At 40.7% G+C, this 21,327-nt stretch overlaps 1 protein-coding gene and 1 pseudogene across 15 annotated transcripts in view; both read left to right on the top strand.

Annotated features, from left to right (window-relative positions):
- The window catches only part of CCDC30 (coiled-coil domain containing 30), a 189,862-nt gene that overhangs the window by 136,739 nt on the left and 31,796 nt on the right, over positions 1–21,327 (top strand). For all 14 annotated transcript variants that reach the window (XM_050797818.1, XM_050797856.1, XM_050797836.1 and 11 more), the window contains one exon: positions 8,335–8,447. In XM_050797818.1, the coding sequence (XP_050653775.1) occupies positions 8,335–8,447 (113 nt within the window). The remainder of the gene's footprint in view (positions 1–8,334; positions 8,448–21,327) is intronic.
- Positions 12,937–14,610, top strand: LOC126960975 (succinate dehydrogenase cytochrome b560 subunit, mitochondrial-like; annotated as a pseudogene). Its single transcript, XR_007728157.1, has one exon. The product of XR_007728157.1 is annotated as a succinate dehydrogenase cytochrome b560 subunit, mitochondrial-like (transcript).

Here is a 21,327-nt window from a genome sequence, read left to right on the forward strand (position 1 = left end):
TGCCCACAAATGTGATAACCTAAATAAAATGGACCAATTCCTTGACATAGTCTACCAAAATTCACGCAAGAAGAAATAGACAATCTGAATAGAACTATATCTATTAAAGAAATTGAATCCATATACTAACCTTCTAAAACAGAAAGCAACAGGCCCAAATGGTTTCACTGGTGATTTCTACCACACATTTAAGAAATAAATTAAATCAATTCTCTATAGTCTCTTTAGGAGATGGAAGCAGAGGGAGTACTCCCTAATTAATTCTATGTGGCTGGAATTCCCTTCCTACCAAAACCAAAGACATTACAAGAAAAGTATAGACCAGTATCTCTCACATAGATATAAAAATCCTCAACAAAATATTAGCAAACCAAATCCGACAATGTATACAAAGAATTATGCACCATGATCAAGTGATTTATCTCAGGTATGCAAAACTGCTTCAACATTTGAAAATAAAGTGTATAATTCATTGCATCAACAAGCTAAAAAGGAAAATCACATGATTCTATCGATCGATGCTGTCTTAGTCTGTTTATGTGCTATAACAAAATACTTGAGGCTGGGTAATTTATAAACAACAGAAATTTATTTCTTACAGTCCTAGAGGCTGGGAAGTCTAAGATTGGGATGCCAGCAGTATTGGTGTCTGATGATGTCTGCTCTCTGCTTCCAAAATGGCACTTTGTTGCTGCACCCTCTGGAGGGGAGGAACTCTGTGTCTTCACATAGTGGAAAGGATAAAAGGGTAAGAGGGGGCTCCCTTCAACCGGGAGCCCTTTTAGAAGGATGCTAATTCCATTCATGAGATCAGAGCCCTCATGACTTACTCACCTCCCAAAGGCCGTATCTCTTAATATTGTTGCCTTGGGAATTATGTTTCAACAGGAATTTTGGAGGGAACACCATCATTCAAACCGTGGCAAATGCATAAAAAGGATTTGACAAAATCCAACATCCATTCACTATAAATGCTGTCAGTAAACTGGAAATATGGGAAACGTCCGCATCATATGTCCTCAAGGACATGCAAATTAAAACAACAATGAGATACGACTACATACCTATTAGAATGAACCAAAATCCAGAGCACTGACAACACCAAATGCTGGCAAGCATATGAAGCAATATCCTTGCACTCATTTATTGCTGGTGGGAATGCAGAATGGCACTGTCACTTTGGAAGACAGTTTGCTGGTTTTTCACAAAACTAAATGTACTCTCACCATATGATCCAGCAACCATGCTCCTTAGTATTTACCCAAAGGAGTTGAAAAAGTTATGCCTACCCAAAACCCTGCATACAGATGTTTATAGCAGCTTTATTCATAACTGCCAAAACTTGGAAGCAAGAAAAATGTCTTGCTTTGGACACTACTAAAAACTTGTAGCCCTCACTTAATAAATGGGTCGAAGGGACACGCATGGTGGCTCACACCTGTTATTCTAGGACTTTAGGAGGCTGAGGTGGAAGGATTGCTTGAGGCCAGAAGTTCGAGACCAGCCTGAGCAACATAGTAAGACCCTGTCTCTCCAATTTTTTTTTTAATTAGCTGGGTGGTACATGCCTGTAGTCCTAGCTACTTGGGAGGCTGAGGCGGGAGGATCACTCGAGCCTAGGAATTTGAAGCTGCACTGAGCTGTGATTATACCACTGCACCCCCGCATGGGCAACAGAACAAGACCCAAGCTCTAAAAAATAATAATGCCAGCAAGGAATGGTTTGTTAATTTTAGAAAGGCATTTGAGAGTGAGATTCTGTCTCTTAAAAAATTAAATTAAATTAAATGAGTTGAAGGAACAAATGTGGTGTATGTTGATTCCAGAATCTAAAGAGGCAACTCCAAGCACTTGGCCTTTTCTTCCATCAATAGCCCTCACTCCTCAGATTGAAAGCCAGTATGGAGAGTCTGCTATTCCAGATTATTCTGACTATACATTCAAGAATTAGGGAAATAGCCACTGAGGAGATTCAGAAACATACAAGTAGCCATTGAATCACTGCAGATGTGTCCTAAGATACACTGTGATTAACTCCATTTTTCACCTCATTTCCTTAAGGTCCACACTCTGAATTGTGAAATTCAATGGTGTTTTGGGTTCCAAGGTATTAGTGTTGACTCGGAATCACTGTACTGCAGTTCCCCAAAAGTCTATATAATTCTCTCTCTCCAATGCCCGGTCACTTTGATAAGAGACTACAGGTCCTCTTTGGGGAATGTGTGGGAGAAGATCACATACTTGTGTCAATATCACAGGGTTTTTCCTGAAGAAAACCTAGCACTCCCATCATTCTAAGGACTCTGCGTCTGTGGGCTGACCCAGGCCTAGGGATTGAACAACAGGAGGCCATTACTTTCCATTCTTGTCATTTAAGTTGGGCCCCTGTTCACCAGACCTAGGGGGTTCTGTTTATTTATTTATTTATTTACTTACTTCTTTGTTTGAAAATACATTTCAAGTAAGACTTTAATTGGCTGCCTGTATATTTTAGTCCTACAGTCATTGTCATCAATTAACTATGACAAGATAGCTATAGGTCAAACCCTTTGATTGTATCTCTGGCCCAATTTCCTACTAACATTAATAATACTTACCTTGTATCTGGAAGTTAAGCACTGCCGCCTGACCTCTGACACTGTGTAGTACCATCATCCCCATTGAAATCAGGGAGCCATTTCGATGTTAGCACCTCCACTGTTATCCTCAATAGGTTAGCATTATATAGCATTTCAAGTAATTTGGTGCTTTCTTACCAGTGTTATTTGGTAAAGTCTTGGTGAGGGGAGTATCTTTTGGATTCCCATGGTTATGAAGAGTAACTTTAAACCCACTCCAAATTTCCCATCTGCTTACACTTTTGGATTCCTTTCTCTCCCTTATGCCAAAGAAATTTGGCAGCTTGATATCATTTAATATAAGTCACTTTTGTGTCCAAGTTTCAGTCAATCAAGAGAGCAAACAAAGTCACTATTTTTTTTAGAAAGTGTCTCACTCTGTCGCCCAGGCTGGAGTGCAGTAGTGCCATCATGGCTCACTGCAGCCTCAACTGCCTGGACTTAAGTGATCCTCTTGCCTCAGCCTCCCAAGTAGCTGGGACTACAGGCACGTGCAACCATGCCTGGCTATTTTTATTATTATTATTATTGCATGTAGAGACAGAGTTTCAATATGTTGCCCAGGCTGGTCTTGAACTCCTGAGCTCAAGTGATCCACCTGCCTTGGCCTCCCAAAATGCTGGAATTACAAGCATGAGCTACTGCATCTGGCCCAAGGTCACTCTTAGATGTTCAAATTAACACATTAAATCCTGAATGTCCAATAAGTGCATTCATATTAATAAATTCAGCCTATTTAACATTACAGTTGACTATGAACAACATGGGTTTCAACTGTGTTGGTTCACTTGTATGCAGATTCTTTTGGAAATGTTTCTGAAGATTTGCCAGAATTTGAAAAAACTTGCAGATGAACCATATAGCTTAGAAACATTGAAAAAGTTAGACACGTCGTGAAAGCGTATATGTAGATACTATCTATTTTATCTTTACCACCATTAAGCATACATAACTCTATTATAAAGTTAATATTTATGAAAACACACAAACAAACACTTATAGACCATACATAGCATCATTTGCAGTTGAGAGAAAGGTAAATAAATGTAAAGACAGTATTAAATCATAACTGCATAAAATTAACTGTAGTACACACTGTACTGCTGTAATAATTTCATAGCCCCTACCTTTTGGTATTGCAGTAAGTTTATTTATTTATTTATTTTGAGACAGATTTTCACTCTGTTGCCAAGCCGGAGTGCAGTGGTGCACTCTCGGCTCACTGCAACCTCCGCCTCCCGGGTTCAAATGATTCTCCCATTTCAGACTCCCTAGTAGCTGTGATTACAGGCATCCGCCCATCACACCTGGCTAATTTTTGTATTTTTAGTAGAGGTGAGGTTTCACCATGTTGGTCAGGCTGGTCTCGAACTCCTGACCTCAAGTGATCCACCTGCCTTGGCCTGCAGTGAGTTCACATGTTGCAAGTATCCTCTTAAAATGCCATGTGACATCATTCTTCTTTGCATGAGCAGTCTCCTCTCGCAGTAAATTTTGTGTTGAATTAAAAAGAGATCTCTCATGGGTCTCAAGTATTTTTCACTGTGTGTAGTGCAATACCATAAACCTTAAATTACAGCATGGGACTCATACAAAGTAGCCACTAGTGATGTCGGAAATGCTGCCAAGAAACAAAGAAAAATTATGACATTACAATAAAAAGCTGAATTGCTTAATAGGTACCATAGATGAGGTCTGCAACTGTGGTTGCTCGACATTTCAAGATAAATGAATCCAACATGAGGACCATTATTAAAAAAAGAAAAGCAAATTCATGAAGCTGTTGCTGCAGCTATGCTAGCAGGCATAAAAACCATGCATTTGTTGTGAAATACCTTTTTATCCATACTGAAAATGCAGCTTTTATGTTGGTGCAGGATTACTATAAGAAAGACATATCTATAGATTCTAATATGACTCAAGAAAAACAGAAGTCATTATATGACAATTTAAACCAAAAGGAAAGTGAAGAATTTAAAGTTAGAGAATTTAAAGCTAGGAAGGTAGCAGCTACTAGGGAAGCTGAGGTAGAAGGATCTCTTGAGACCAGGAGTTTGAGGTTATAGTGAGATATGATTGCACCTTTGTACTCTGGCCTGGGCAACAGAGAAAGACCCCATCTCTAAAAAATAATAATGCCAGCAAAAGGTGGTTTGTTAATTTTCGGAAGAGGTTTCTCTTTAAAAAGGATGGTTTGTTAATTTTAGGAAGAGGTTTAGCTTTAAAAATGTCAAGAAAACAGGAGATGCAGTTTCTGCTGACTGAGAGACAGCAGGTGAGTTCCCAGATGCCATTAAGAAAATAATTGTGACCAGGCACAGTGGCTCACTCCTGTAATCCCAACATTTTGGAAGGCTGAGGCAGGAGGATTACTTGAGGCCAGGAGTTCCAGATTGGCCTGAGCAACATAGCAAGAACTTGTCTCTAAGAAAAAAAAAAAAGAAAGGAAGAAAATCATTGAGGAAATAGGATATCTGCTGAACAGGTTTTGAATGCAGGTGAAAGTGCCCTATTCTGGGAAGAAAAAAAAAGTCACAAAGGACATTTATTAGTAAGGAAAATAAGTGAGCACAGATTTAAGGCAGGAAGGGAAAGGCTGACTCAACTGTTCTGTGCAGATGCAGTCGAGTTTATTGTCAGAACTGCCCTTATCTATGAAGCTTCTGATCCCCAAGCCTTGAAGGGAAAAGGTAAACAACAGCTGTCAGTCATTTGGTTGTATAAAAAGAAGGTCTGGACAACAAGAACTTGTTTTCTAGATTGATTCCATCTATGCTTTCTGCCTGAAGTCAAGAAGTACCTTGGTAACAAGGGACTGCCTTTTAAGGTTCTTTTGATGTTGGACAAATGCCCCTGGCCACCCAGAACCACATGAGTTCAACACCAAAGATGTTAAAGCGGTCTACTTGCCCCCAAACACCATGTCTGTAATTCAGCCTCTAGACCGGGGTCATAAGGCCCTTTAAGGCTCATTACCACGTCTGTAATTCAGCCTCAAACACCATGTCTGTAATTCAGCCCCTGGACCGGGGTCATAAGGGCCTTTAAGGCTCATTACACAGGGTACTCTATGGAAAGGATTGTCAACTATGGAAGAGAAACCTGATAGAGAAGTCTGGAAGGATTGCACCATTGAAGATGCCATCACTGTTTTTGTTTGTTTGTTTTTATTTTTGTCATTTTTAGTTTATTTGTGTGGCAAGTGACAGGCATGAGGATGCCATCATTGTTATAGAAAAGGCCGTGAAAACCATCAAACCCAAAACAACAAATTCCTGCTGGAGAGTACTGTGTCCTGATGTGGGCATGACTTCACAGTATTTACAACAGAGCCTATCAGGGAAATCATGAAAAAGAGTGTGGATATGGTTTTAAAAAAAAAAAAAAAAAAAAAAGGTGGGGAGTACAAGGTTTCAATGTATGAATCTTGGAGAAATTTAAGAGCAAATAGACACCACACCCAGAGGAGGAATTACAATAAGACAACTTGATGGAGATAAGCACTTTCAAACCAGTGCCACATGATGAGGAAGAAAACAGAAAAAGCAGTATTAGAAAACAAATTGACCTTAGACAATCTGGCAGAAGGATTCCAAATATCCAAGATTGCTTTTGACTTGTTTTACAGTATGGACCTTTCTATATGATACAGGCACTGAAACTAACACAAACAGTGAAAGAAGGATTGGTACCATATAGAAATATTTTTAGGGAAATGAAAAAGCCAAAAAGTCGAATTACAGTGTATTTCTGTAAAGTCATACTGAGTGTGCCTGCCTCTCCTGCCTTCCTTGCCACCTTCTCCACCTCTTCCAGCTCTGCCACCCCTGAGATAACAAGATCAATTCCTCCTCTTCTCCTCCTCCTCAGCCTACTCAACATGAAGACAATGAGGATGAAAAACTTTGTGATGATCTACTTCTACTTAATGAATAGTAAATATATTTTCTCTACCTTATGATTTTCTTAATAAAATTTTATTTTCTCTGGCTTATTTTATTTCAAGAGTATAATACATGATACACATACAAAATATGTGTTAACTGCTTACGTTGTTGATAAGACTTCTAGTTAACAGTAGGCTATTAGTAATTTGGTAGGGAGTCAAAAAAATCATAATTCAGATTTTCAATTATGTGTGGGGGGTCAGTGCCCCTAACTCTCATGTTGTTCAAGGGTTAGGGGCACTGACTAGTGTAACTCCCTACAAATACATTCCTGCATATACTCCTAGAGTTTCTGCTAATTTAAGTTGGCAAAATCTTGCCATTCTTTCAATATGGCAGTCCCCAAGTCAGTCCCTACACTTAACCCCAACTCACCATGGCGTGCTGGGATCCAGCTATAGTTACAGGATTGGAGACAATGAGAAGTGGTGGTGGTATAGAGGTGGGCCTCAAGGACAGTAGGCATCCCCTTACAAGGTAAGTGCCTTGGGTGAAATCATTACAGAATCTTCAAACTTAATCTCCTTAGGAGAGGAGGGCCTACTTGTGCTGGCAAGAGAGGCACTGTGGAATTTGGAGGTCCAGGGGGTTCAATGTCATTAGAGTCCTCTCAGACATCTTCATTCTCAATTCTCAGGTTTCCACGCATTCCCACAGCCCTGTTTCTCACATAAGAGACCTGGCAAGCCTGTGAAATCAGTTAGTACTGTAATTCTGCAATCCACTTGATATTTGGGATTTGGTTTTTGGATATATTGGTCTTCTGACTACAAGAGATAAGTTATTTTAGGACACTCATAGAAGGTCTGTGGTTCTCAGACAATGCCTTGTTCTGGTAATTAAATCCCCAAGTTGGACATTTTCTTCTAAGCTCAGTAACATGGTCAGATGTGGCTAGCCCACCTCACGATCCTTGTAGTCCTCAATTCCATCATAACATTTTTCATACCACTCATGTGGTCTTCCAAAGTACTTCATTACCAGCAACTATAAGTGATAATCAATTCTTTTGCCATGGATTCTTTTGCTAGAACTCGTGACAAGATTATATCACCTTCAAAGCTAGCCAGGTCAGATAACCAATCCCAAATTCCTAACTTGGGGTTTCTCATCACTGTAGTGACTTCTAGAACCAAATACTTTATCACAGTTAATCAATTCAAGAGAACAGCTTTCACTTTATATACTTTAAGCTGGGAGATGTTTTAGTTTTTTTTTTTGTTTTGTTTTGAGACAGGGTCTGGCTCTGTCACCCAGGCTGGAGTGTGGTGGCGTGATCTCAGCTCACTGCAACATCTGCCTCCTAGACTCAAGCCATCCTCCTATTTCAGCCTCCCAAGTAGCTGGGACTACAGGCACACACCACCACACCTGGCACATTTTTATATTTTTTTGTAGACATAGGGTTTTACCATACTGCCCGGCCTGGTCTCAAACTCCTGAGCTCAAGCGATATACCTGCCTCAGCCTCCCAAAATACAGGGATTATGGGTGTGAGCCACCACGCCCGGCCTTGGAAGATTTTTAATAAAGGGAATTAGATGCTTACAAAATTATTGAGAAGGCTGGGGAAGCAAAAGGCAAGGGAAATAGTTGCTGACTTTCAGAAAATCTGGAAGTACAGGAATCCCATGAAGCTACTATGATCTCAGAAGCTGGAGTGACTATAAGCTTTTTTTTTTCTTTTTTTAAACCAGAAAGACTTTTCATTTCTTCAACATCATACCTTTGTCAGGTCAGAGTTCTCATTATTTTACAATGTTTTTCAGGATGTCAAAAGCAACCAGGAATTGTCAGAGAAGCTGTCTAAGCTACAGCAAGAGAAGGAAGCTCTACGTGAAGAATATTTGCGATTATTGAAGCTGCTTAATGTCCATGTGAGGTAAACAAAGACAAGTTCTCTTTGGAAGAAAACTATGTAGAGTAGTTTTTTTCTTGCTGAACCAGCTCTAGGGCTAAATAGTGCGCTGCTCACTGAAGCAGCCTTTCAAGAGGGCCATAATAAAATTCCTGTTTCCAAAAGTGCTATCCATAGGGCTTTTCCTAGGGATGTGGGGCCTAATTTCTTCTCAAGAGAGGGAAGGAGAAGGGAATTACCATTCATTGAGCTTTGATGATATTGAACTTGTTTTTCCCCAAATACACCCTTCTCACTTGCGTTCACACTTTTTTCACCTCACACACTTTCCTCAGCCTGAACCACCCTCTCCTCATTTAAAGAGCTTTTCTTATTTTAGAGAATTGACACAGAATATTAGTAATATGTATATCATATAGGTGTTATATATAATGATATATCTGTGACATATATGATACTTAAATACTCTCTCTTTCTATACATACATACATATATACATATATGTATATCAGTCTAATACCATTGTCCAAAGGTAAAATGACATTTGGCTTTTAGGCAGTTACTTTTTTTTTCATTTTACATATAATGAAACAACATTGCAAAAAAACAAATTCTTTTTTCAGATAGTATCTCACTCTGTCACCCAGGCTGAAGTGTAGTGGCACGATCACAACTCACTGCAGCCTCAACCTCCTGGGCTCAAGTGATCCTCCCACCTCAGTCTCCTGAGTAGATGGGACTGCAGTCACGTGCAGCCACACCCAGCTCACTTTTTAATTTTTATTTATAGAGACAGGGGTCTCACTATGTTGGCCAGGCTGGTCTCAAATTTCTGGCCTCAAGTGATCCTCCTTCCTTGGCCTCCCAAAATGCTGGGATTATAGGCAGGCGTAAGCCACTGTGCCCAGTGCAATATTTTTTTCATAATTATTTATGGCACACCTCTCAGCTATGATCAGTATAAAATTTTTGAATGAAACAAAACTTATGCAGACATTCTCCCAAGTTCATTCCTAGTGTCTTGTCAATAAACATAATTTTATGGTTTTATTATCATAGCTTTTATAAAAGTTTTATACTGTCTTTCTCTTAATATCATCTGATAAGCATTGTGCTTTGTTGCTATAGTCTTCAAATTTGCTATTTCCATATAACTTAATATTTCATGAAGTTGATATGTCCTTGCACTAACAGCAGCAGTTAAACAGGGTACAACTGCTAACAGACTAACAGAACCTAAAATTACAGTGCTAACAAATGTATACCTTATTTCAGGAATAGGGTATAATATAGAAACAGCATTAGAGGAAGAATATGCGTTAGAGCCCATGTGTGTTTCACAGCAAGGGGTCCAGAGAAGTCAGGCAGCAGCTGCAATGGTGTTCCCTCTGTAAGGGCCGTGGCTGGATGTACTTCCTCTCTGAGATCAGGAACCACTCATGTGTGCATTGACCACCTCACAACCAGGGAGCCCTGGTAAAAAACCAAGTCTCAGCTGAGATTTTATTAAATACTTTTTATATTCTGTTGTTCACATAAGCATATTCCTGCCATGTAACCTGCTTCAAGAGCAAAGATTTCTTGGGGGTCTCAACGAGACCAGGTGCAAATCATCATTATCACTGTTATCAAAAAACAATGCTGATAAACTGATACAAACTGCCATGAAACAACTTGGACCTGAGGTTATGAAGCCACACACTATTTTAATCTTTCTGTTTCCCTCTGTAATATGCTTGACCAACAGTCAGTGCCAAACAGGCACTTTAGCAAAACAGTTTAGGTTAATCCTAGACCTGCTGGAATTAACTCTCACAACATAATCCTAATTTGGTTAAGAATTACTCACTAGTCTGATGGTTGAATATTTTTATTCAAAACAATGCTGGAAAAAAATCATTTTGGTATTATATTTTTCATTTTTAAATTTATTTTTATAGAACTATAGATCTTAAAATGTGTTGACAAACATTCCGAAGTATCCTACTATTACTGGAAAGGGGTCCTGAACCCAGACCCCAATTGAGGGTTCTTGGAAATCATGCAAGAAAGAGTTCAGGGCGAGTCTAAACAGTAAAGGAAAAGCAAACTTACTAAGAGAGTAAAGAAATAAAAGAATGTCTACTCTATAGACGGAGCTGCCCCGAGGGCTGCTGGCTGGCTATTTTTATGGTTATTTCTTGATTATAAATATGGGGTGGATTATTCATGTGCTTTCTGTGAAGGGGACAGGAATTTACCAGAACTGAGGGTTCCTCTTTTTTTTAGTCTATATAGGGTAATTTCCAGATGTTGCCATGGCATTAGTAAACTGTCATGGCGCTGATGGAAGTGTCTTTTATCATGCTAATACATTATAATTAGCATATAATGAGGCGTGAGGACGACCAGAGGTCACTTTCATTGCCATCTTGGTTTTGGCGGGTTTTGGCTGGCTTCTTTACTGTATCCTGTTTTATCACTGGGATCTCTGTGACCTGTATCTTGTGCCAACTTCCTATCTCATCCTGTGATTTAAGAATGCCTAACCTCAGCCAGGCGCGGTGGCTCACGCCTGTAATCCCAACACTTTGAGAGGCCGGGGCCGGCGGATCGCGAGGTCAGGAGATCAAGACCATCCTGGCTAACACAGTGAAACCTCGTCTCTATTAAACATACAAAAAATTAGCCGGGCGTGGTGGCGAGCTCCTGGCAGGAGAATGGTGTGAACCGGGGAGGCGGAGCTTGCAGTGAGTCGAGATCGCACCACTGCACTCCAGCCTGGGCGACAAAACGAGACTAAAAAGAATGCCTAACCTCATGAGAACGCAGCCCAGCAGGTCTCATTCTCATTTTACCCAACCCTTAGTCAAGATGGAGTTGCTCTGGTTCAAATGCCTCTGACGCTACCAAATTTTTCTGCCTTCATTATGTAAGAGTAGCAATTTTACCACATCCTCGTTAGCATTGAGTCTAGTATTGATGGGGGACAGAGGTTCTGATGAAATTTTCCCCAATATTCTTTGTTTGAGATATAATTTGCATATAATATATGCAAAGATTTTTTAATATACAATTGGATAAGTTTTGACAAATGTTTGTGTCCATATTACCACCACCCCAATGAAGATACAGAACAGGGCCAGGCGCAGTGACTTACGCCTGTAATCCCAACACTTTGGGAGGCTGAGGTGGGCAGATTGCTTCAGCTCAGGAGTTCAAGGCCAGGCCAGGCAAGATGGTGAAACCCTGTCTCTACCAAAAATACAAAAATTAGCCAGGCATGGTGGTGCACATCTGTGGTCCCAGCTACTTGGGAGGCTGAGGCAGGAGGACCACTTGAGCCCAGGAGGCAGATATTGCAGTGAGCCAAGATCATGCCACTGCACCCCAGCCTGAATGACACAGTAAGACTCCATCTCAAAAAAAAAGATACAGAATATTTCCACTGTCCCTTAAAGTCCTCTATAACCTGTTTGCAGTTGATCTGCACCTACTGCTTTTCCCACCTTCCTCCAAGTTGCCACTGTTCTGATTTCTGCCTGTCTTGGAATTTCTTCTAAATGGAATTACATTACATGTAATTGTAACCATAATAGGTTTGTTGCCCAATGCACACAGCAAGTCAATACACCAAGCCATTGGGTTGCAGCAGAGAAAGAGGTTTAATCGTAGAGTCATCAAATGAAGAGATGGGAGGAAACCTCAAACCCATCTCCTTGAGGAACTTAGGGTCAGGGTTTTTAAGGGTTTTGGATTGGGCCAAAATGTGAAGATGGTTAACAGGTCAAAGAGTCCAGGGTGAAGTCATGGGACAGGGAGATGAAGAAGCTATATTATACTGATGCTGTTCCTCTCTGGGGGTCTTCAAACTGGTTGCTGGAATCTGTTTCTGAAAAACATCTTAAGCAATTCCGTTTGTTTGTTTGTTTGTTTGTTTGTTTGTTTTTTGAGACAGGATCTCACTCTCTTGCCCAGACTCTGGACCGCAGTGGCCTCATCTTGGCTTATCACAACCTCCACCTCTCAGGCTCAAGCGATTCTCCTGCCTCAACCTCCCGAGTAGCTGGGATTACAGGCGCGTGCCATTACTGCCTGGCTAATTTTTATATTTTTAATAGAGATGGGGTTTCACCATGTTGGCTAGGCTGGTCTTGAGCTCCTGATCTCAAATGATCCACCTGCCTCAGCTTCCTATAATCCCTGCTGGGATTCTAATGTTAGAGGTCCTGTCTATAGGAACAATGGGGATGCAAATGATCAGTATCTAATGCTGTGTGACTTTTAGCAACAAGGAAGTGGACCAAAGTGAAGCCCGATTAATGCTTTATCATAATTATATTGCTGTCCAGAACCCAGCATGTACTTCCTGTCAACCTTGTTGGGGCAGCTTCATACTCTTTTGTGTCTGACTTCTTTGTTCAACATATTCTATTATTTTTAAGTACACTTATAGACAGAAATTAGTCACTTGTCATTTTATTTTGAATTTCTTTTTTGTTGTTGTTGTTGTTTGTTTGTTTTTGAGATGGAGACTCGCTCTGTCATCCAGGCTGGAGTGCAGTGGCACGATCTCGGCTCACTGCAACCTCCGCCTCCTGGGTTCAAGTGATTCTCCTGCCTCAGCCTCCCAAGTAGCTGGGACTACAGGCGTGTGCCACCACGCCCGGCTAATTTTTGTATTTTTAGTAAAGACAGGGTTTCGCCATGTTGGCCAGGCTGGTCTGAAACTACTGACCTCAGATGATCCACTCGCCTTGGCCTCCCAAAGTGCTGGGATTACAGGCGTGAGCCACCACACCCGACCTATTTTGAATTTCTTTGATGGCTAGTGAGGCTGAATGTTTTTCCACATTATTTGTACACAGCCTTTTAGGGTGGTGGATTCTGACCCCACTGCACATGCCTGGGCTCCAACATAGATGAATAAAATGAAAACCTTTGGGCATGACTTCCGTCCAGACTGGAATCCCAGATGGCTGTGCTCTTGCTGAGACATGTTAGTCATCATTGCCTCCAAGCCCACTTTAGCCCACAGCTCTGTATCAGAAATGCTGTTCCTTTGGGAACCATGGCCAAAGAAGAGATGGAGCAGTTCTGGAATAAGAATATAGGTTCAAACCGTCCTGTATCTCCCCACATCACTATCTACAGCTGATCTCTTCCCATGGCGATGTCCATCTGCCACCGTGGCACTGGTATTGCTTTGAGTGCAGGGGTCTCTCTTTTTGGCATGTCAGCCCTGTTACTCCCTGGGAACTTTGAGTCTTATTTGGAACTCGTGAAGTCCCTGTGTCTGGGGCTAGCACTGATCCACACAGCTAAGTCTGCATTTGTCTTCCCTCTCATGTATCATACCTAGAATGGGATCCGACATTTGATGTGGGACCTAGGAAAAGGCCTGAAGATTCCCCAGCTATACCAGTCTGGAGTGGTTGTCCTGGTTCTTACTGTGTTGTCCTCTATGGGGCTGGCAGCCATGTGAAGAACGGAGGTTCCCAGCATCATCTTCCTACACCTTATTACATTCATCCATCTTTCTGTTTTTCATTCTTATCTCCAGCCTGGGAAAAGTTCTCCTTATTTGTTCAGATCCTTTTGTACTTTCAGATCCCCTTGGAGCAGTAGAGTACCTTGTAGACCGTAATAGTGGAAAAGGGTCTAGTTTTCCCCTTGTTTCTAAAGATGCGGTGGCTGCAAAAACTCCCCTTTTTTGCCCACAGCTTGCCAACTCTCGGCCTAGAAGCAGTTATTCTGTCTCCATATTGGGCTTTGATTTGTGCTGAGGGTCAGCTTTTGGCTCCTTCTTCCTGAGACAGTGGAAACAATGCCAGCTCTGTGGCTTCTGCCCTGGGGACTGAGGGTGAGGCTTTGGGTGCCACTGCCTGTGGGTTGCTGGCTTAAAGGACAATTCTGTTCATTGGTGAGAACCCAGGCCATTAACACCTACACAGTGTTATTGAAAGAAGAGAGGTGGGGGTGGAGGGGAATTAGTCTGTCCCAGTTAGAGGGAGATAAAGAGGGCTAGTTAGTTCTTGGAGCAGCTGCTTTTGACACAAGAAGAAGATCCAGAAAATTATTGAACATATTAATGGTTATTTCTTTTTCTTGGATTTCCAGAAAAGCCTCTTAATTTTGTGCTTTCTCATCAAAGTCATGTACCCTTTTTTTCTGAAACTGAATTAAAATACTCATTAAAAAAAAAAAAAAAAAAAAAAACCTTTGGGCATAGGGTCTGTGGATCAACACTTTTCTAAAAGCATCCTTGTGTGATTCTAATGTGCATCCGAGGTTGAAAACTATATTTAGGAAAGAAAATGGAAAGAATTATTGAAACTCTACATTTATTTTTGTTTTCATTTCCCTGATCCCAGTCCCGACTTTCACAGACAATGGTTATTTTTTACATTTTCTCTACCACTTTTCCAGAGAAACAATTCCCTTGCTTTTTTCAAATCAAAGTATAGACAACCTGCTTTTATTTAAACACAAGCTAAAAGTTGTTCCTAAATTTTAAAATGTAAATATTGTGCCACCTCATAAAATTAATAGTTAACAAAGCCAAAAACAAGCATAGAAAATCTACATATTCTTCGGGCAAGGTAGGCAACAGAACTTCAGACTGAACCAATAGTTGTGACACATTGCCAGCAATGACAAGGGAAGCTCTAAGTTCTCACCAGCTGTACTGCATCAACATGCTTTCCAAACTGTGTATAACACTACAGAGAGTACCTTAATATCAAATAATAGGAGAATAATTAGGTGAAGTATAATATAGTCACTTAATAGGACATAATACAGCTGTAAAGGATGATGGCTGTGAATATTAGATAACAATGTGGGAAAATGCTTATAATGTAGTAAGTGAAAAGAGCATACAATAAACATTTTGATGTAGACAATGTTTAAACAAAAGATACTTATAAAAGGAATTAGAAGGAAATGCAATATCATAGTACTGGTCATCTTGGGAGTTGGGGATTTTCCCAAACTTTCTGTAATTAATTATTTTAAATAACAAATTGGCCTGGCATGGTGGCTCACGCCTGTAATCCCAGCACTTTCAGAGGCCAAGACAGAAGGATCACTTGAACCTAGGAGTTCGAGACCAGCCTAGGGAACAGAGTGAGATCTTGTTTCTACCAAAAAAAATTTAAGGAATAAATTTATTTTTTTAATAACCCAAATGGCAGAATAAGAGAGTAGCCATGTGGCATGAGAAGTTAGAGACTTGGGTTTTAATATTCCAGTACAGGATAGGTGAAAGAAATTCCAGAAGTGTAACACCCAATGGGGTTCTACTTGCCCACTGCCTAGACAGAGCTGATGATAATCAAGACAGGGGAATTGCAAGACAGAAAGAGATTAATTCATGCAGAGTCAGCTGTATGGGAGACCAGAGTTTTATTACTCAAATCAATCTCCCTGAAAATTTGATGATTGGGTTTTTAAGGATAATTTGGTCGGTCGGGGGTTAGAAAGCAGGGAGTGTTGACTGATCAGGTCGAAGATTAAATCACAGAAAGTTGAAGCTGTCCTCTTGCACTGAGTCAGTTCCTGGGTGGGAGCCACAAGACCACATGATCCAATTTATCCACCTAGGTGGCATCAGCTGGTGCACCTCAACACAGGATCTGCAAAATATCTCGAGCACTGATCTCAGGTTTACAACAGTGACTCCTAAACCATAATTTCTAATCTTGAGGCTAATTTGTTAGTCCTGCAAAGGCAGTCTAGTCCCCAGGCAAGAAGGGAGTTTGTTTTGGGAAAGGGCTGTTACCAAGTTTGTTTTGAAGTTAAACTATAAACTAAGTTTCTCCCAAAGTTAGTTGGGCCTACACTAGGAATGAACAAGAACAGCTTGGAGGTTAGAAGCAAGATGGAGTTATTTAGGTCAGATCTCTTTCACTATCATAATTTCTTCAGTTATAATTTTTGCAAAAACAGTTTCAGAAGTACATGTTGTATTATAAATGATGTCAAAACATCAGAGCAACTGTGAACAGCTGGGAAACCCAGAGGATGGCAGGTACACTGCTGGATCTTACGTCTCTGAAGCTATAGACGGGAGGATGTTGAAAACCAGTGATATCTTTTTTTTTTTTTTTTTGAGAAGGAGTTTTGCTCTTGTTGCCCAGACTGGAGTGCAATGGTGCCATCTCAGCTCACCACAACCTCCGCCTCCCAAGTTCAAGCGATTCTTCTGCCTCAGCCTCCCAAGTAGCTGGAATTACAGGCATGCAGCACCACGCCCAGCTAATTTTGTATTTTTAGTAGAGACAGGATTTCTCCATGTTGGTCAGGCTGGTCTAGAACTCCCGACCTCAGGTGATCCACCTGCTTCGGCCTCCCAAAGTGCTGGGATTACAAGCGTGAGCCATCGCGCCTGGCCGAAAACCAGTGATATCTTTTACCAAACGTTCCCAGTAAAAAGGAGAATGAGAACAGTTATGAAGTGTAACTTTTTGTAAAGAATACCTCCTTGTAAAGAATCTAAGTCACAGCTGTGGTAATTATGAACACAGTCTGCAAAAGTATGTGCCTCATATTATGTAGCAGGTGCTGATGGTGGCTCAATGGGTCAAAAGCCTAGGCTCCCTCTATCTTGTTATTGCTTCAACATCTGTAACATGTTGCCCTTATCCACATAGTTCAAAGTAATTCACTACCATACCCACATTTCAGCCAGTAAGAAAGAAAGAGGGGAAGGCAAGGGCATTCCATTTTCCTTTAAGGCACACTACTTCCATTCACATTCTGTTGGCCAGAATTTACTTACATGGACTCATCTAACTGCAATAACTCATCCTATGCTGAGTAATATTCTGTTGGCCAGAACTCACTTACATGGCCTCATATAAATGAAAGGAAAGCCAGAAAATGTAGTTCCTATGCTGAGTAAACCAGTGCCCAGCAAAAAATAATTGGGGTATATAATGTAGAAGAAGGAGAAATTGGATTGGGTACAACCCCAGCAGTCAGTCACTCCCGCATACACTGACAAGCAAGCTATATCTAGCTTTGTATACATGCCTCTGGCCTACAGGAAGCCAAACTGCTCAGTTTGGTATCTGACTAAATTAATCTCTTTCGGGAAAAACATGCAAAATGATTCTTTTATGTACACTTAGCAAATAGGAGAAAGAGGAGGACTATTTTGGAAAATGGAGGAGTCTTGCAAAACGACATTTAAGAGTAAGACATAACTTTGCAGGGTCCAAGGGAAAACTTCTCCTTTACCCTCTGAAGGTTCACTGAAAAATCAACCAACAAAAGGCTGATAAATAGGAGAAACAGTATGCAAATCTATTAATGTGCATGGGGGAGAACCACAGAAAGATTACCCCAGTCTCCAATGAGGTATAGAAGCTTATACACCATCTTGAGATTACAGAAAGAATGGAGGCTTAGATCATGGCAAAACAGTTATGGGAAGGGGAGAAGAGAAGGCCTGCCTAGCAAAGGTGGTCTTGTTATATAGATGAAACCTCCCAGGTATTATAGCAACCCTCAGAGAGAATAGATGGTCAATATTGCTTTCACACCTTTAAAGGTTTCAGGCTCTCAGTTAATCTTTCCTAGATCTGACAAGGGAAGGAAGGCCCTTAGAGAAAGCCTGTCTGAACATATTCTCTATAGATGCAAATCCCCGCCCCCCCATCCGCCTGCTCCCACAAAAGACAACTTTTCAACTATTCTTGTATTTCCAGTCATTCTGAATAGGTATCTTGAAATATGTCAAGGAAATATACTTTGGAGTGAAATATTTTAGTTTCCTTCAACTTATAAGGATATAGGATTCCCTTGGAGTAGTTCTTCCATACCAGTTTAAATAAAATTAGCATTGTTCTTCCAATCCCATCTGGTTGTACAAAACGAAGTGTATCTCATCAGGAGAAATCAGGGATATCTGTTTGCCTACCTTTGTTAGTATTATAGCAGTAGGGTATGATGGAAAGATCATAGGCTCTGGGGTCAGATTCTTCTCTTTAGAATAACTTCTTTTAAATAACTTTTCGGGAGCTAAATGATAAAAACCTATGAACACAAAGAGGGAAACAAGAGATACTGAGGTCTGCTTGAGGAGTAGGGGAAGAGAGAGAGGAGTAGAAAAGAACTATTGGGTACTGGGCTCAATACCTGGGTGATGAAATAGTATGTGCAATAAACCTCTGTGACACGTTTTTACCTGTGTAATCAACCTTCACATGTACCCCCAAACCTAAAATAAAATGAAATAAAAAAGTTTTTATAAAACTAGAAAACACCAGTAACCTTGAACTACAATATTTGAGGAAGAGCTGCCTGCAGGGAAGTTCAAACAAGAGTGTGGGGAAATACCTACAGACCTCTGTGGCTCAAGATCTCAAATAAATCAGGCAGAGCACAGTTATTCAAAGGATGTGGGACAATATGAGGGGCAAAAAAAAAAAAAAAGTAACTTGTCTGTCAGGAATCTCCAAGACTCTCCTCAGGTTTGATGACTCCCTAGAATGAAGTGCAAAACTCAGAAAAACAGCTATGGTTATGGTTTATTACAGTGAAAGGATATAGATTAAAATCAGCTAAGGAAAAAGGCACACAGCTCACAGATCTCAAGGAAAGACTTACTTATGTTATCCATCTATTACAAAGGATATTACAAATGATACAGATGAACGGCCAGGTGGAAGAGATGAACAGAGCGTCCCTTCCCATGAAGGTGCTTGGAGCTTCTATGCCCTCTCTGGGTGCACCACCCTCCAGGAACCTGTGTTCAGCTATTTGGAAGTCCCCCAAACCCAGTCCTTTCAGGCTTTTTTGAAAGCTTCATGAGGTGATCATTGTCAACCTAAAGGGAAGAAGCTGAGGCAAAATTAATATAAGTAGAGAGTTTATTTGATCCAGGCTTAGGGATTGCAACCTAGGAGCATAGATTCAAGTTGCCCTGAATATACAATCTGATTAGCAGAAGTTACAAGTGGATTTTTAAACAAAAATTGTATTTTTAATTTGTATAGGTACATAGTAGGTATGGATATTTATGTAGTACTTGAGATGTTTTGATACAGGCATGCAATGAGTAATAATCACATCATGGAGAATGGGTACTCATCCCCTCAAGCATTTGCGTTACAAAGAATATGATTATATTCTTTCGGTTTTTCTTTCTTTTTCTTTTCTTTTTTCTTTCTTTCTTTCTTTTTTTTTTTTTTTTCAGGATCTTGCTTTGTTGCCCAGGCTGGGAGTGCAGTGGCACAATCTCAGCTCACTGCAGCCTTGACCTCCCAGGTTCAAGTGATCCTTCCACTTCAGCCTCCACAGTAGCTGGGACTACAGGCTTGTGCCACCACACCTGGCTAATTGTGTTTATTTTATTTTATTTTATTTTATTTTTATTTTATTTTATTTTACTTTATTTTTTGAGACGGAGTTTCACTGTGTTGCCCAGGCTGGAGTGCAGTGGTGTGATCTGTGCTCACTTCAAGCTCCACCTCCCGGGTTCATGCCATTCTTCTGCCTCAGCCTCTGGAGTAGCTGGGACTACAGGCACCTGCCACCACGCCCGGCTAATTTTTTGTATTTTTAATAGAGACAGGATTTCACTGTGTGAGCCAGGATGGTCTCTATCTCCTGACCTTGTGATCTGCCCGCCCTGGCCTCCCAAAGTTCTGGGATTACAGGCTTGAGCCACCGCGCCCAGTCTAATTTTGTTTATTTTTGTAGAGTCAAGGTCTTACTATGTTGCCCAGGCTGGTCTCAAACCTGTGTGCTCAAGCGATTCTCCTGCCTCACCCTCCTAAAGTGCTGGGATTACAGGCGTGAGCTGCTGCAACTGGTCTGTTTCTTTAGTTATTTTTAAATGTACAATTTTTTAAAAAGTACAATTATTATTGACTATAGTCTTATTCATTCTTTATTTTTTATAGTTAAAGAACTGTTTTTTTATAGTTATACCCATTAACCATCCCCACCTCCCCCACATTCCCCCACTACTCTTCCCAGCCTCTGGTAACCATCCTTGTACTCTCTATCTCCATGAGTGGAATTGGTTTGATTTTTAGATCCCACAAATAAATGAGAACGTGTGATGTTTGTCTTTCTGTGCATGGCTTATTTCACTTAGCATAATGACCTCCAGTTCCATCCATGTTGTTGCAAATTACAGGATCTCATTCTTTTTTATGGCTGAATAGTATTCCATTGTGTATAAGTACCATATTTTCTTTATTTATCTGTTGGTGGACATTTAGGTTGCTTCCAAATGTTGGCTATTGTGAACAGTGCTGCAACAAACATGGGAGTGCAGATATCTCTTCGAAATACTGATTTCCTTTCTTTTGGGTATATAGTCCTCAGCGGGATTGCTCAAATGTATGATAGCTCAATTTTTAGGTTTTATTGTTTTTTGTTTTTGGAACAGTCTTGCACCATCTTGGTTCACTGCAACCTCTGCTTCCCAGGCTCAAGCAATTCTTCCGCTTCAGCTTCCTGAGTAGCTGGGATTACAAGCTTACTTAGGCACCACCACACCTGGCTTTTTTTTTTTTTTCTTTGTATTTTTAGTAGAGATGGGGTTTCGCCATGCTGGCCAGGCTGGTCTTGAATTCCTGAAGTGATCCGCCCGCCTTGGCCTACCAAAGTGCTAGGATTACAGGCATGAGCCACAACACCCAGCCTCAATTTTTAGTTCTTTGAGGGACCTCCAAGATGTTCTCCATAGTGGTTGTACTAATTTACATTCCCATTAACGGTGTACGAGGGTTCCCTTTACTCCACATCCTTGTCAGCATTTGTCATTGCCTGTCTTTTGGATAAAAGCCATTTTAACTGGGGTGAGATGACCTCTCATTGTAGTTTTGATTTGCATTTCTCTGATAATCAATGATGTTGAGCACCTTTTCATATGCCTGTTTGCCATTTGTATGTTTTCTTTTCAGAA

This window comes from Macaca thibetana, chromosome 1, assembly GCF_024542745.1.
Source record: "Macaca thibetana thibetana isolate TM-01 chromosome 1, ASM2454274v1, whole genome shotgun sequence".
NCBI classification, from domain to species: domain Eukaryota; kingdom Metazoa; phylum Chordata; class Mammalia; order Primates; family Cercopithecidae; genus Macaca; species Macaca thibetana.